Below are 17,200 nucleotides of genomic sequence, written 5' to 3' on the forward strand. Positions count from 1 at the left end.
AATGGCCATCAGCACCTATCATAATTATCACAATATAAGGAAAATGTTGTTTAATGAATAAAGTAGAGGTCAAATTAGTAAGATTTTTTCAGTAATGATATACATTTAGCATATAATGTGTAATCAGTTTCCACATTATAATTGCTTACACTTCTTTACGAATCACATCAATTTAGTCAACATCTCGACGTTTTTGAACAATGACAGAACACACAATGCATAGACAAGGAGGTTTTATTTCATTTCCTGCAATCATATCTCAGTGGGTACAAATCGTTGTATTTTCTTACATCTTATCCAATAACCCATGATGCATTGCATCCATACAGTTGTAGCTCAAAACAGCTTTTACAAAAAAGGATATACAATATATACTTATATTTATATATATAATATACACGTGTTTTTTTTATGCATTTAGATGTGTTGTAATGGGTAAAATAAGATTTTAAAAAACAGCCAAATGGAAACAAATCCCAGGGAAGGTTCAATGACAGGTAATTACCAAACAATTAATAGCCAGTTATCAAATTCATCAACATCGGCTATCTTACAGTTAACATGAAGCCCTTCACACACAGTTTGCATATTTTCCACAATTATAGTCGTGTAATCCAGAGTAATTGCCTTCTTTTATTCTACTATGGACTTGTAAGTGACAGATCTACAGGAACTAGCAGGAATTAGTTTGTTATCTCTACGGCTAACTAATAATATAGTGTTGTGTCATCATGACATTCCTTAAATCAACAATGGTATAGTGTGATTAATATCAGGATTTAAGTGTTTGGATTTGAATTTAAGAATTGTGTCTTATTTTGTTCCACATTAAAATATTGTGCCAAAACATAGCCATTCTTAATTTAAGTCATATATTTATAAGATGACAACGTATCTGAATGTACAGTAAAACAGCCCCACTTTACTGAATGGCTTTAGAACTGCAGTTCTTCTACCCAGGAGGACAAATGCACACTGAAGAATCCCTTGGCAGACATGTGATAATTCCAGCACCTTTGTATATCTTTTGTAATGTTTTGTACTGTGGCTGGCACATGCGTTTAATTAAGATATGTGTATTTTTTCTGCGTGTGCCTGGGTATCAGGAGGGAATAAATAAATTCTACCAAAGCCACGACAGGGAAACAGACAAAGAAAAATATTTGAGTTGTAAATAAACATAGTACAGGAGAAAGGTCCCTCGGGTAGAGACTTGACCATCATAGTAAATGCAAATGATAAGTCCACTGTGCTGTGTTGTACTTTGTCAACAACATTATTTCTGGTGTTACTCACTTCACATTATATAGCTCAAAATTACAGTATTACATCATTTTTAAATACAACAGAGTAATAATAATCGTGTGTTTATACTAATTGATCATCATTCATGTAAACATATTTAACCAGGTCATGCAAACAGTAGACCAAAACTTCTTCCACTAGAGGTGTACAGCACAGAGCAGGCGGAGCGCCCAGACTGAGATCCCTCCGACTCGGCATTAGATCCAGAGCCGGACAATATTCAGACGCTCATCAGCAACAGAACAGGAAGGATGAGAATGGTGATGTAAATATGATCTTTTCTTCCCACGCACAATGGATTCGCAACATGACTAAATCTTTGACAAAACTCTTTTTTACATGATGTGAGCTCACAGAGGATTGTCAGATATGATTCTTCTAATTTACAGGCGCACAGGGATCTCAGTTTGAGCCTCTCCTAACAGAACAGCCATAAAACAAAAAGTCTCTTTCTGATATTCATCAATTTCAATATTTTCTCCAACAGAAGCATGCAGACACTCCCAGGTCAGAACAGCTCTTTACAAACCCAGTCTGAGCCAGACTATAGAGTCCATAGTCCCTTAGAATCACCCTCCAATAAAAAAAAAAAAGTTTAAAAAAAGAATTAAATACATATAAAAGGACAGAAACACTTAATATGAGAATAAAGACAAAGTGATTCAACGGAACAAAGGGGCAGGTGGCATCGGCAGTGAAGTCATGCCTTAAGATGAACTCTATTCAACTAAACAGCTACTTGGTCAGTGACCGGAGCGAGTCACATTGATGGGTAAGGAGTATTAAGACATGCAGGAGTAGCTTTTCAGTATTTCCCTCTAAAGAGCGTTCCCCTTTTCTTTGTGCCCTGTCTGGCCAGATTTTTGGAGAAGGCTGCCAGTAATGTAGAGTGCTTAAGTCAGATGGATGTAGACTGACCGTAGTTATGAATAGAGGTAGATGTGACAGATAATGTGAGAACAAAATCTATAGAGAGGTCTGCCTTTAGGCCACAGTATATTCTTTGATTAAACTCCAGAAGAATGGATCCTTCTAACAACGTCTTTTACAGTTCACACTGTAATGACTCCTGTCTGCTGTAGCTGGACAACTCTATGTTAGGTTGCTAATCATGCAGACTGGCTCCTTCTCTAAATCACTATCTGCTCGGGAGCAGCCTTGCATTCTGTTCTGCAAAAAAAAAAGTTTAAACTTCTTTGTCTTGAGTCAGGATGTGTCTGTATGTTGTATTTTTTATTGTGGGGGAAAGACTTACAGTATTTCTCCACACTATGACAGTGAGCTGCTTGCTGTGGATGTATTCTGGTGGACACTGCCTGATAACTACTCTGCATTCCTGGCCAGACTGGGCGGGCGGGCTCTGGGTGCTCCAGGGATACGATGTCATCATGACAACCGGAGGTTGTGCTCAAACGCGACTGGCTGGCCTGCAGCAGTAGGTACAGCTTCTTAGGCTGTCCCGATCTGTGCTGCCCTCAGTGCTTCCACGGCGGCCGTCCTCATAGTGGGATACTGGAGATTAGAGCAAAACGATGGAACATAAGGAGATTAAGTAATAATAACTTTGCCCTCACCATCACATTAGTAGACATATAGAAAATGTCACTTGTGCAAAACTAAATACAGTCAGTCAAGCAGAGGGAGCTTCCTAAGGCTTTCCAAATAGAAGTCAATTCAAACACTAAGAAGTTATCATAATTAGCCAATCCTGGGTAATAAAAAGTTACCCAACAGCCACAGGTATGATATTAATTAAGTAAAGTTATGTTCAGGAAACAGGGTCATGCCTTAGCTTAACCCCTAACCTCATTCACACTCATTCATCCTCTCATCCTTTATCACTTCCATCTTCCCTCTTCCATTAGATCCTCTGCATACAAACACCATCATCCCCTTTTCCAGGTACTGTCTGAGGCTCAGTTTTTCTGCCTTCTGTACATTTGTCCTAGACCAGCAGAATCCTTGTTTTTCAAATGCTTCATCCACTTAATATAGGATAGATGATAGATTTGAGAAAGATTGTACATTTGGCCCCAAAATCTGAGATAGTTAAATGCAGTGAAATAACAATGTAGCATTATATCTAATACATTTAGTTTAATAAACTCAAGCTGCATGTATGATATGACTAAAAAACAGTGTTTGTTAGTTGACTGTGAACTAATGACTTACAGCTCTCCTCCTCCCCATTCCCCAACTCATCTTCTTCCTCCTCCTCCTCCTCTTCCTCTGGGAGCAAATGTCCATGGCAGGGACTGGTGGGAGTAATCTGACTCGGTCCCTCGAGACTCGTGCCCAGCTGCAACTTCCGCATGTGGCGCACCACCGCTGTGGCATTAAATGCTTGCTTCATGGACAGAGAGAGAGAGAAAGGGAAAAACAATCTGTGTGTGACAGCTACTGAAGGGGAAGCACAGCACAAGCGTACTGAATGTGCTCTTGCGAATCTTAAAACTGCTCTTTCAGCAGATCGCTCTGTGATTCCGGCACTGACCTTCCATTTACTTTTGGCAAAGTTCTTCTTGATTTGAGCGCTGACAGATTCATGGATATTCTTGTCCAGAGCTGTGTCTCCACAGATCCTGCAAGGTCAACAAGAATCACTGAATTTAAATCCAGTCAAAGAATATTAGTACTTCGATGCATTTTTTAAATAATTGATCAATTGTTGCATGTATTTAAGAATGCAAACATTAAGCTAGTTCCCGTTTCTCAAATGAAAAGATGTTTTACTTTTCTTCGTCACAAATACAATAGTTAAATGAGATTCATTATTGGTAAAACAAGGCATTTGAGCGTGTCACTTTTGGCTTGTAAATTAGAATGTGATTTGTTTAAGAGATTAATAAATGAATTGATAAAATAAGCAATGTGTTTATTGATAATGAAAACAAATGTTAGCTGATTGCTGGTCGATGATTATTATAATGATATGATATAAATGATTTGCATCTCTTTTTTCTCCATTTTTTATATAGTCTGTAAATTGCCAGAAAATAGTGAAAATTACTATTATTGTTTTCAAGAACGTGCATATTTGAGTATTTTTCACTTAAATATAAAGGAAATAAGTATGTGACTCTCTTACCATGGATGCTGGAGCGCCTGATCACATGTATACCTCTTCAAAGGTTCTTTCTCCATCAGGTGACAGATGAAGTCTTTGGCTGCAGACAGAAATCATGGTACTATTAGTCCAATCTGATTTGTTCGCTTTCACTGTTGGATTTGCAGTAGATATTTTAGTAATGAGAAGTACCTGAATCTGAGATGTCATCCCAGTACGGAGAGTCAAATTCATACTCTGCTTTCAGAATCTGCTCAAACAACTTGGCATCGTTCTCATCGTAAAACGGAGGATATCCACATAACCTGTGGGAGTGATATTGTAAAATATTCAATACTACAAAACTAACATTTTACATACTTCCCAGTGATTAAGGAGCTCATACTTACAGAATATAAGAAATAACTCCTATGGACCAGCAGTCCACTGCTTTGCTGTATGGCTTCTGAGCGAGTACCTCAGGAGCTGTGAAGCACACACAGCAGACATTCAGGAAAAGCAGAAAGAATATACGCTGCAGGGTAGAAGTGGGGGTGAATTCAAGTAATCTCGACCTTTCGGTAATACCGTGTGATCTAGTGGGTCATGTCAAACAGGTAGAGAGCCCTTCTGAAACATTTGGAATTGACTCAGAAGTGGATGAAAGAGCCCCTCACAACTCAATGAATAGAGAGAGGGTATCAGCTGAAATAACAGATACTGAGCTCACAAGAAAGAGAGGGGGAGGCGAGGAGAGTCTGGCTGACCAACAAAATAAATGCCTTACCCACATATCCAGGCGTACCGCAGGCTGTGGACATGACACTGCCTGCTCCCTCAATCTTTGACAGTCCAAAGTCACTGATCATAATTTTAGAGTCTTCGTCCATACTGTAATACAGCAGATTCTCTGGCTGCAAAGACGAGAAGAGGCATCAAAGAGGAGGATTTGCAAGGGGAAGGGAAAAAGTCAACTGCAAGCCAGATCGAGCAGTTATATTCCTGTCTTCCTTGAGCAATAATACCTTCAAGTCTCTGTGGACGATGCCCATATCGTGGAGATATTTGACTGCATCCAAGATCTGGTGGATAAGTTGGCTGGCATCTCTCTCTGTGTAGAAACCTTTTTCCACTATCCTGTCAAACAACTCACCTCCAGATACCCTGCCAGGTAAAACTCAAAGTGTAAGGCTCATGAAACCAAATAAAGCACGGAAAAAATAACCTTGTTTTAAACTATGGATATAAAAGTTTCCAACTAAATCAGTATGATTAGTGTAAAAGTACACGCATGACATGTATTTACATTTACATATTTTGTGTAGATAAATGCTAATTTGACTATTTCAGATGATATAACCTAAAGCTAATTGACATTGGTTCTCAGATACCATTGCAACATACAATTTACTGTCAAAACAAATGGTAAAAAACCCAACAATATCCAATTTACCATGATTTTACACAAAGAAAAGCTGCAAATGGATGCTGATCCAGCAAATGTAGCATTTCCTTTAATCAATTAATGCAAATCAATCTTCAGTAAATCCACATCAATGTCTTCTTTCATATAATAAGCCATTGTCTAAGTTAAATAGGGAGAATAACTCACAGCTGCATGACAAGATATAGATGGGATGTATTTTCAAAGATGTCCTCCAGTGTGACAATGTTGGCGTGCTTGATTCTGAGGAACAGAAATGGACAAAAATCCTCAGTTACAATATGTTGCATTTTTAATTGAGATTCAATTCTCTCTTGCTCACTGTAAGTTGGTCACCAGATGTCATTCTTGCTGCATAATTCAAATGTAGAGCTGTATGTTCCCTCTTTTCTATGAAAAGCTCTTCAGTTAATTGGGATCAAACCTGTGTGTTCACCCTCCTCCACTAAAATGCAACCGAAAGAGACCCTCAGATCAGAACACGGAAAAGCTTCAGTTACAGTACTCTTGGCTAGAAGGACAATCGCTAGTGCTTCACAGCTGGAAACATTAAGATCAGCTTTAGATGAGAGCTAGAGGGCTTGACAGAATAACACATTTTATTCTCGGACAAATTGTTATTGTTTATCATTGTGAACCAGTAACGGACAGTCAACCACCTCTCTGGGCTCTTAAGTCAAGTCAAAAGCATATAGACGAACCATCACTGTAGCGTAGTATCGGCTGGGCTGTGACTTTTAATAGAAATAGGGAATACCTCTGCTAGTCTCTCACTCACATGACTCCTGTTTATTTAATTGTGACTTAAAGTATTTAGCCAAACTCCACTCCTCCCACTCTGCCATATCGCTCTCCTTCTCTCATACCCTACCCCCATCTCCACTTCTCCACCCTCTATGTCTCTTTCTCTTTCTTCAATACACTGCTGCGGGGAACTCCACACCATCTCCGCCTCTGTGTGCTGTTGCCCTGGCAACAGGGACACTAAAAATAGGTCTATCTTCTTTACTCCTGACATTTCCGGTGCACAATCCTACTGTTTCTACTGACACCATGCATTTAGTCACCCATTCAATTGACCCCTTGCATATATTTTGCATCTGTACATGCATAGTTGAGTAATGCCTCCCGTTGGACACAAAGCGTAGGCCAACATATGACCAGGACCTTTGGTGATTGTACCTGTGTAGTACCGCAATCTCATTCTCGATGTTGTTCTCTTTGCCCTCCAACGCTTTCTTAGGGATACACTTGATGGCCACCAGCCTCTGGGTCCTCTTCTCCTCAGCTAGAACCACCTCTGAGAAAGCTCCCCTGAAACAGAGGCAGAAGAAACAAACACAGTTTAAAATTGTGTCGAGTAAAATATACGTGTTGAGATGTAATTGACCCTTATTAGGCAATAGGCCTAGACAGACATACAATATTACAAAAAGAAGCTTCTAGTGGGACAGAGTATGCAGAGCTTTTCCTTCAAAGCATTTTAGACTTCTACATATTTTTAAGTGCAGAGCAGTTGTTCCAACATTAAAAAAGGTAACGTTATATTATTCTGTGATAACTAACTACAAGCTTTTAAATGAGGGTCTCCAAATACCCTCCATGCAGCCAGCTTTCTGTGTTGGTTTGTGTGTGTGTGTGTGTGTGTGTGTGTGTGTGTGTGTGTGTGTGTGTGTGTGTGTGTGTGTGTGTGTGTGTGTGTGTGTGTGTGTGTGTGTGTGGGTGGGTGGGTGCGTGTGTGCGTGTGTGTGTGTGGTGTTAAGATAAATAATTCAAAATGCTGACATTACCGAGACTTTTTGGGGTCTGAGAAAATACTCAGGAGGTAAAGCAGCAGTCGCAAAAAGACATTTATAGCAATATCACTTGCCTTAAAAAAAGAAAAAAGAAACTATTTTTATTCTACTCAATAATAGATAGTAAATGCTGTGTGGCTGTTTTGAGGAAGACTAGACTGCATTATGGATTATGGCGATGCTGAGAGGGAGAACAGTGTGCATTTACACAGTCTCCCTACATGAGCGTGGGAGAGATCTCAAGAGTAAGCGTTGTTAGCAGCCACAGGGATCCTTTACATGTGTGTGAAACAGCACTGTCATGCAATACACAATGGGAGTCCAAGGGGGAGTCCAGCAACTTCGTTTCCATCTGTCACACTGTGGAGCATGTGAGGAGCTCTCACAGTGAACTTCACTTGAGTATGCAACCTTTAATAAAGGAGTGCAGACTTCACAAGGCTGTTGTCAACAACACCCCGGGAATAAAGCAAATCTCTCTCAGTTTCTGTTTATTCTGCTTTTAATGTTTATTAGCTGTTCATTACAGAGCAGAACAGTTATTGTGTAACCCTGAGCATCCATCAGTACACCTCCTCCCATCTTTGTGTCATCATAAATGCCCATGTGGATCTGCGGTAATCCTTGAGATGGCTTTGTACCGTGGCCATCTTGTGCTCAACGAACCAGCGCAGCAGAAACATTTGAATATTGAAGCTGATGCACACGAAGGAAGACGATTATCACACACATCTCAGGCTTCATTTCTCTAAAAGTCCCTAAAATAATCTCAAAATTAAATCACATGAAGCTCCAGTTTGCATCGACTCATAAAAGCATTTTAATGTGTTTATGTCTGCAACATTTACAGTAAGGGGTTTCCTCAGAGGGTCAGGAGTGTAAAGCCTCTATTCTCTGGGTGTTATAATCTCTAAAATCTAAAAAAAGAAAAAAATATTTTTAACAAAAGCATTTTTTTAAAAGGCCTGAAACGGTGTAATGTATTTATCAGAACAGCGGTTCAAAAGCCACAGACAGTTTTCAAAGAAAGAACAACCTCACAACAAAAAGTTTTTAAGCAAAGAACATGGATTTTAATTAAGTTAGATAAGAATTATTTGATTGTAAAAAAGCTTCTAGCATTCAATTTATAATTCAATGCAACCACAGATTGTGTAAAACCTATATGGTAAGATTAGAAATGAATCAATCAGGAAAAAATTACAATAGAGCCTCAACCATGAGCATGGGAACATGATGCAATACAACTCTCAAAATCATTGTTGATGTGACAGACCCCTGGATAAACAACTTACTGTCCTTTTCAATTAGACAATAACCACGGATGAAAGCAACACGAGTATCAGTATGTCAACAGGATCTGTTTTTGATCTATTTACACTTCTATTATCAGAAATATATGACTGTATATATCAGATTTTCCCTTTTGACTCAACTTTATATTGGATGTGACCTGATCCATTCTACTCCTTAAAAGATAAAAATGCACGCACACACTCTACTGTTGCCGTGAGACAGACGGTAATCAAACATCCAGTTGCTAATTTGGAGACGTAGGGGTGGGTTCTCAGGGGGTTTGAGAAGAGGAAGACAGGGAGCCACTGTAGCTGTTATTCTGAACTGATGAGATTAATATAACAGCTAACTTGCAAGACTTAGACGATTGTTGTCAATTTCTTCAGTCTTCTTGTTGCCATATCATCTGATATATTTTATGCCAATAAATAATCCTGGCATGCACATTATCTGGATGTTAACACATTCAAATAAATAGGTCCTATATGAGTCATTGGCCTCCAGACTCATGGCTGACGCTCGGCTGTTTTTGTGTACATGAACAAGACTGTCACAGCATATTTTTAGACATTTTTGAGATAGACTAAACCTCCACACGATAGATAGATAGATGGATAGACGGATAGACGGATAGACGGATAGACGGATAGACAGACAGACAGACAGACAGACAGACAGACAGACAGACAGACAGACAGACAGACAGACAGACAGACAGACAGACAGACAGACAGACAGACAGACAGACAGACAGACAGACAGACAGACAGACAGACAGACAGACAGACAGACAGACAGATAGATAGATAGATAGATAGATAGATAGATAGATTGATTGATTGATTGATTGATTGATTGGTGGATAGATGGATTGATTGGTGGATAGATGGATGGATGGATAGACGGATGGATGGACAGATGGATGGATGGATGAAGCATGACTTAAAAGTGCTATACAGTATCTGTTAATTATGCATCTGTATAAGTGTGATGGTGTCTGCCCCAAAGCCATCAGCATAACACCACAGCATGGGTTTCTCTCTGACACTTACAACACACACACACACACACACACACACACACACACACACACACACACACACACACACACACACACACACACACACACACACACACACACACACACACACACACACACACACACACACACACACACACACACACACACACACACTGTAGAAGACGCTGTTATCCCAGCTGTCCATACGGGAAAATATTGATTCACACATTCTCATATCGCTGTCAGCGTCTCTCAGTGTTACCTCTATGAAGTATGCTCTTATTGCCCTCTTCCATGTCTTCAAGGCTTTATCTGACAGTTCATCATAATTATTTTTTACATGCACAGCTGTTAGTAAACAACATGGGTGCAGACACATATTTAGAGGCCCAGGATAAAGCTGCAGCTGTTTTCTTTTATTAATCATGTTTGAAAGTTCTCAGTAGCTAACAAGCCAAAGCTAAGAAATGAATTGCACTATAAAAACATCTTAGACATTCAAGACTTTAAAAATATTCAACGTATCGCTGTCCAATCAAAAGCAATCAAGTATCTAAACATTAATTCACTGAAGGACCCAAGCTCTAGGGCGAGCAAAAATTCATAAACCTTTAATAAAATCATATCAGACTAAAACACAGCTGAGTAACTATTTAGTGTGCAGTGATGTTGACACTCAAATTCCCTTTCTGAGCTCTCTATCATGAACATTCAAACAAAAAAGGATGATATGATACAGACAATACAGTCGCCTGATGTCAAGTTTTCACAACTCTAACCTTGTCACAACCCTGGCACAACCCCCAACTCAAATCAATAAGCTCCAAAAAGCTAATTCTGCAAGGAGCTGCATCACCTGTTTGAGTTCTCCAATACCGTCACCCTTTTTTACAATAGGCCTTTTACATTTTATGTTAAACAAAGCACATCAATGCTTCCATAAAAAAGATACAACAATTAAGTAGTATGAACTGGTGGCGGATAGTTTTAAGAACTACTCCAGGCGGATAATGTGTAGGAGCATTAACATTGTGACCATGCAGTACTGAACACCGCTGGAACCACTCATGGTGGTTGTTTATAGAGAAGAGCAGAGGAGTTGAGAGGTTTAACCTACACATCATTTTTCAGTTGAGCAATTGTTAGTGAATGGACCATCTTTGTTTATATGAATGTATTGATTTTTTTTCTGTAGATAGTGTGAAATGGGATTGTACTGTTTGTCCACATATATGCACTCTTGTCTTTCCCCCCTCTCTATCTCAAACACTCACACTCACACACTCACACACACACAATATGGATCAGGCTAAAAAGAGAACGCTTTTTTGGGACTCGGAGGCATATTGGGCTTAAGGGGAACGCTTGCCAGGTGAGATCGATAGACTTATGGATGCTCGAAGCTGTCAGCAACAGGCCCAAGGTGCATGACTCTGCCTGATTGATAGTGTATCTTTGGAACAAAAAAAGAACATTATTCATAGTATGTGGAATTCCAGCTAACACCGATCATTTTGACTGCAAATGTGCTTTAATAACATCACAGTATCTCGGTCCAGGAGCCAGTAGCACCAGATGTTCATACATTTAAACTTAGCCTAGATAAAACACAAGTGTTTATTAAGCTGACATGTTTGCATGACTAAATTAAAGCAAGTTGCATCACACAAACTTACGTAGTTCTTACATGGAAATATCCAGATCTACCAGTTGTCAATAAAAAATGTTTTAAATGGTTCTTAATAGTTATATAACCTAGGGATATTTTGAATTACATTTCACACTAAACAATATAGTAGCCTAAACTTCAAACTACAAAATAGTATTCTAATAACTCTTTGCTAGCTAAGCTTGAGTATACCCAATTCTTTCTAAATTGCATAGCACTTACACACACATATTTATCCATCTCTGCATTTGAATAATACAAAAACTGTGACTGTATACCAACATAACATAGGCTATTATTAATATATCATGGGTCACTTTAACTGGCCCCATGCTTTTTAGTCCTGTGAGACAAGTTGCCAGCATGCAGGGATATCTCTGTCCACAGGAAACTGATCTACTATACAAGCACGAATGTCATTTCTGCTTTTAGGCCTCATTAATACATCATAATTCATACATAGAAAACGTCAAACTTAGGACAAAAGCATAGAATCTAAAAGATTTCATGGGACATTTAATGATACTGTAAAAGGAAAGCCATCAGTGTTGTCAGTGTCCATAAAAGATAAGACTTTTACAGAAGCAATAACTGTCCTACTTATTACACTCATTACAACAATAGCCAATAACAACTACAGCGATGGGTTAGCTGCTATACTCTCTACCTCCTTTTACAGTCTTTCACAAAAACTCAAAGACGGCCTCCAAATCAAAGTTTAGAAAACGTGAGTTAGCTAGAATTTTATAGTTAAACCTATGTTTTATGAAAAGCAGCAGAGAGGCACAAGTGTTTCAATCTGCCAACCCTAGTCCAGAATTGGACTCTAAACAGAGTTTAGACTGTAAGGATTAGCTGGATCTGAATACAATATTTCAACATAAATCAATTAAATTCATGCTCTGAATTCCTGGATAAAGCTCCTCTGTAATCTTCTCTCCCAGCATAAGGAGCTTTCCGTCAACACATTAATTCTGCCCTCTGCCAGGTCCAGCTTTAGTGACAGGAGGCAAAGAATATTACTTCAGCTTTTTTCTGCATCTTTTTTTATGAAATATGAGAACCCGCTATCCTGGTAACTCACCCAATCCTTGTTATATAAAACTTATTATCATACTTCAAATTACAATCACTTTTGAAAGTTTTTGTGAGCCTTACAGAAATCGTAACTGAAATAATCAGCATTTAGCTGCAGTCACGAGTTCTGTTAAACAGTCTGAGAGTGCTTGCAGCTCACAGTCTTTGAGACTGAAGGAGACTTATTTGATGTCCTCCTACAGCACTCAACATAACCAGACGGCCTCATCATCTACCCACTGCTATTTCACTTTTTTGGATATGAACCAGAGCTGCACAGTCATTAAAATCCGATTCTGTGCAGCCTTTCTGGGTAAACAGGTGTGATTCCAAAAAGATAGAAAACAAAACCACACTCCATCTGGCACACTCGTGTTATCACAGGTGGACATGTGCTAGGTCACTTGTTCTCAGTTTGGGGGAGTGAAGAGCAGTCCCATGACCATCTGGGACCAATTTTGTCCCCCTGGAGAGTGCAGTCACAGGTCTATGTAAGTCCAGCCATCATTATTACAAGGTAACCTTTTTCATGCTGGTTAATGATTTAGTGTGGTTTATTACAAACGGAAGGTGTGTTACATCTACAGAGCTGTAAATGTGACTTATTTAGAATACCAGACTTTGAGCAGGAATACACATTTTGATTCCACCAGACCACATCACAACACAAGATGGAACTTTGAAAATATTTTCAGACCAATCATAGACTGCAGCTTCAGAAATGGGTGAATGTAATATTTCCTTTTGCCATGAGTCAACAAGTGCTCTTAATCTATTAAAAAAATAGAGACAAATATATAACTTGGGCAGACGAAGCAGCAGAATCTTTAATACTTAAAATTTAGGAGAGAGGTTTGTGATCACAGGTTAAATTGAGTTTAATATTCTTGTTTGTATACTTATGGGGAATAAGAAGAACCACTGAATTGAGTAAGATTAAAGTTTCAGAGAAAATGGAAGGGAAGAATGAATTGGATTGTGACTGGTTTCATACATAGAGAAAATACATTTGGTCTCTGACAACAACCTCGCATCCATTCAGTACTCTTTCCTACTCTCCTCAAAACAAGAGCACTGAGTCAAAGCTAACATTAAGGCCACACTGCCTGAATGTCAAGTGCTCTCCACATTACGAGTTTTGACCATGGCAGGAAGAGGGCTTCAACTGATAATGATGTTCAGTAACAAACACACTCACATGCAACCACTCATGCCTGAAATATGCACACATATTTACAAGCACATTTATAAGCACAATTGCAGCTATAGCCCTTTCATGTTAAACTCATGTTCAACATCAGTAATAGATGAAGTAAGGATCAGAAGTATGCAAGCTGCAATTAATACTAGATGCAGTTATCTTATTGTTGCTTTTATTATCATATATTTTTGCTGTTAACTTTGCTTTGCCTGTCTGTGGTCAACCAATCCATAAAATTTAACTGTAATATGTTTCAAAATGTTTGCACCGCTCGGAAGAAAGTCCAATTGACCAGGGAAAAAATGCATGTTTGAAAACTTTAAGGCATATGGGAAATAGTTGAGTCAGCATCTAACTGCCGCCAAGAACAAGACAAGTCTGAGTCAAGACGTGACAGGAACGTCCAAAATGTCAGTCACGTTTCTTTGAGTCCAGACTCAAATACTGCAACTCTGACAGCATGGACAGATGGAGGGAGAATGAGTGGTGGGTCTTCTTTAATCCCTTGGTGTCTCCAACTCTCTACGGGTTGTGTATGCAAAGGTGCCCATTTACAGTTTACACATCAGGCTACACAACCTGGGCTACACATAGCAGCTTCATTATATTTTGACTTAAATTCTGGAAACTAACCAAAGTTGGTGTCCTGGAAACTATACCCCCATGCTTTCTCAATTGTTTTTTGATTGAACACAATGTGGCAACAAATTAAAGAATAGAGATGATGACGCCGACCTTCTCAGATAGGGTATATTAAGACTTTATTCAACCTACTAACACATACAAATGTAGCTTTTTTTATGGGGATCATCTGAGAACTATTTTTCAAGGCTTTGACGCATTAACTGCTTTAACTTCTGAAGCCACCCACCCATCACAATGGAGGTATAAACGACTTGTGAATATTTCAATAGCAAAAGACTATTCCTGAGTCACACAAGATAAAGTGTTTGGTTCCATTGAGAGACTTGGGCCGAATTGGACATTCAGCTTTTCCCTGACAATAGCACTAAACTAGCAGTACTTACGTTCCCAGTACTTCTTTGAAGTCATAATGTTCTTTGATGTCTGATGTCTTCTTTTTCCATCCATTTCCATCCTCTCCAAGAGGCATCCTATAATGCTGATCCGATTCGCCACACTACAGCTATGGGGCAAAGGGAACAGAAACACAAAATAAACTGTTAATAAAGACTAAAAGCATGCACATTAAGATATGACCCCACGCATGTGTAATCAAATGTAAATGTCTGATCAGGTGCACCAACTATTTATCTGATGTGACATTTAATGAACATGTGTTTAAGATATACATTCCCTCAGTTCCTTGATTTTGTATCATCTTGAGTGTGTTTTAACTACTTACTGATGATGTACAAACATTATTCAATCCCACAGTAGGGCAACTGGATATATGACACCACAATCAATGTGCACTCATGCACTGTATAACGTACTTAATTAAGAGTATTTAGACTGTAAGATATATTCAGCCCCAGTATCAGTTTAATATGTCAATTACAGTTTGTCTGACTGATTGCTGCATAAAACCTTCATCCATTAAATAAACCATTGATTTTTTATGATGAAGTGTTCTGGTTATTGCCGTTTGATTGGACTGGTGGAAAGACACGTTACTAGTTTTTTTCTGATATGCATGATGACTGATTAATAAGCTGAAATGTCAAATCAAGCATAATTAAACGCTGAAGCTGAAGGCCAGTTAATTTAAAAAATACTGTACACTTGTATAAGGCTGCGAAAAATGTTATAAATGAAAAAGAATGGGGAAAAAAAATAAGAAATTGACGGCTAAAATAAGAAACTTGCACAATGAAAAGGATACAATGCCCCCTTAAAAGCTACAACCCACACTATTTTTTGTAGAGATCTGGTCGGGCAGCAATTCATAGCAACAAAATAACATAAAGTAGGGCAAACAGTGCAGCAGAGACTGTCAAAGAAGGGACGGTAGCGCCGCAAAAACAAACGCATGGTCAGTAGAGGCAGATACCAGCTGGGACACCTGTGTATTTAACATCTGAAGATTTAAACAATAGCCTAACGATTACCACAACCACAAATAAAAGAGCTCAGGTGAAATGGAAACTGTATTCCACTGAGATGTGTGGTAACCTGCTCTGCATTAAGGCTGCAGGGCGTGAATGGAAGCAGGGGGTTGAATGGGAATTCAAACGGTTTGCCGGTGCAATACGCCAGCATTACTGGAAATAAGTCAATTCTTCGAGGTGGTGATCATGCAAGTACAGGCTACAGAGAGAAAAGGCGGTGTGGGTGTGCGATATAGTACTGCAGCGCTCAAGGGTATGGCAGTCAAAGGAAAGCAGCATATTTGTGTTAAACCGTCAGATGCTACATTCAGGCGCACAAAACAAAAGCTTCACAAGTTTTAGTTCTGAAAGAAAAACAACACGATTGATTTTGCATTTCGGTGAATATATGGCTAGAAAAAAAGACATACCTAAATGGCGATCTGTGGCTGTGATGTTTTCTCCTTGCCTGTGGGAGCGATGTGGTTGCTGTGCTTGTGCGCAGCGCTGGGTCCACTTAGACTTCTCCTGACGTCAAGAAAACCAGACGTCTGTGGACGTAGTGCAGCATAAAATCACTCACTGTTCTCTTAACAACGTGATCTGCGATTCACACAAAGAAAGTCGAGCCGCCGTCTGTTGCATGTGAACAGCTTTTTTTTGTGAATCTGATTGTTGTTTCCTGAGAGCTTATCGCAGGGCAGTCAATAACGCTCCTGCTGAGTATGCAGGTTATGCAGACAATTTTAGAGGCTCTGCAAAACAGGCATAACGTGTCACTGTGAATAATGTATCACATAGCACTGAGGCCCACACAAGCGGATTGTATAATATGTAAGGTTTTAGATGCTTACTGAAAATATACCACGTTAGGCCTAATGGGCATTTTCAGGGAATTAAAGCTCTGAGTTGCCACTAATTTTGAGGCAACGCCCTACATCCACTCACTTACAGTATCCTCCCTGCACTGGCACCCCTTTCACGGGATATAGGGCCCTAAAGCAATTAGGACTAAAAAGATACACATAAGTTTATCCACCATCCCTCTGATATTCATATGAAATGTTTAAGAATCAGTTAAAAGGGAGATTTATTGATGAACTCTTTCTGTTGCAACACATTGCAAGGCTTTTATGGTGTGTTGCTATTGTAAAAACACAAAAGATTGAGAATCTTTTATGTTTTTTGTGTTATCTTTTATTATTGGGTAAATGGAGAGTTAACTTGAAAATATCATGTTCACAGTCTGTAATTCCTGAAGTTGTAAAAAAAAAGCTATTCTTTTCTTCCCCTG

The 17,200-nt window shown here is 39.0% G+C and overlaps 1 protein-coding gene across 2 annotated transcripts; it reads right to left on the bottom strand.

The window, feature by feature from the left end:
• Positions 1-54: 54 nt before the first annotated feature.
• On the bottom strand, positions 55-16,490 carry camk1a (calcium/calmodulin-dependent protein kinase Ia). 2 transcript variants are annotated; one of them, XR_010168301.1, is made up of 13 exons: positions 16,338-16,490; positions 14,884-15,002; positions 6,978-7,109; positions 5,964-6,038; positions 5,377-5,515; positions 5,139-5,265; positions 4,762-4,837; positions 4,565-4,677; positions 4,394-4,472; positions 3,800-3,887; positions 3,478-3,652; positions 2,561-2,817; positions 55-2,475 (listed from the first exon to the last, which is right to left on the bottom strand). XR_010168301.1 is itself a non-coding variant. In XM_063912072.1 (12 exons), exons 2-12 carry the CDS (start codon positions 14,967-14,969, stop codon positions 2,714-2,716), a joined length of 1,194 nt encoding a protein of 397 aa, XP_063768142.1. In that variant the 5' UTR covers positions 14,970-15,002; positions 16,338-16,490; the 3' UTR covers positions 55-2,713. The 2 variants fall into 2 exon arrangements, 1 of the variants encoding a protein (XP_063768142.1); XM_063912072.1 differs by having other exon boundaries at positions 55-2,817.
• Between the last annotated feature and the right edge of the window lie 710 nt (positions 16,491-17,200).

Source organism: Eleginops maclovinus, chromosome 20, assembly GCF_036324505.1.
Source record: "Eleginops maclovinus isolate JMC-PN-2008 ecotype Puerto Natales chromosome 20, JC_Emac_rtc_rv5, whole genome shotgun sequence".
Classification (NCBI taxonomy): domain Eukaryota; kingdom Metazoa; phylum Chordata; class Actinopteri; order Perciformes; family Eleginopidae; genus Eleginops; species Eleginops maclovinus.

What these genes read in the sequence shown, in the direction of transcription:
- camk1a (XM_063912072.1), bottom strand. Translation starts at nt 14,969, where the DNA reads ATGCCTCTTGGAGAGGATGGAAATGGATGGAAAAAGAAGACATCAGAC. An exon ending in GGAGTTATTTCTTATATTCT is followed by an intron (nt 4,678 to 4,761) that starts GTAAGTATGAGC and finishes TCACTCCCACAG; the next exon opens with GTTATGTGGATATCCTCCGT. An exon ending in CAGGCGCTCCAGCATCCATG is followed by an intron (nt 3,888 to 4,393) that starts GTAAGAGAGTCA and finishes TTGACCTTGCAG; the next exon opens with GATCTGTGGAGACACAGCTC.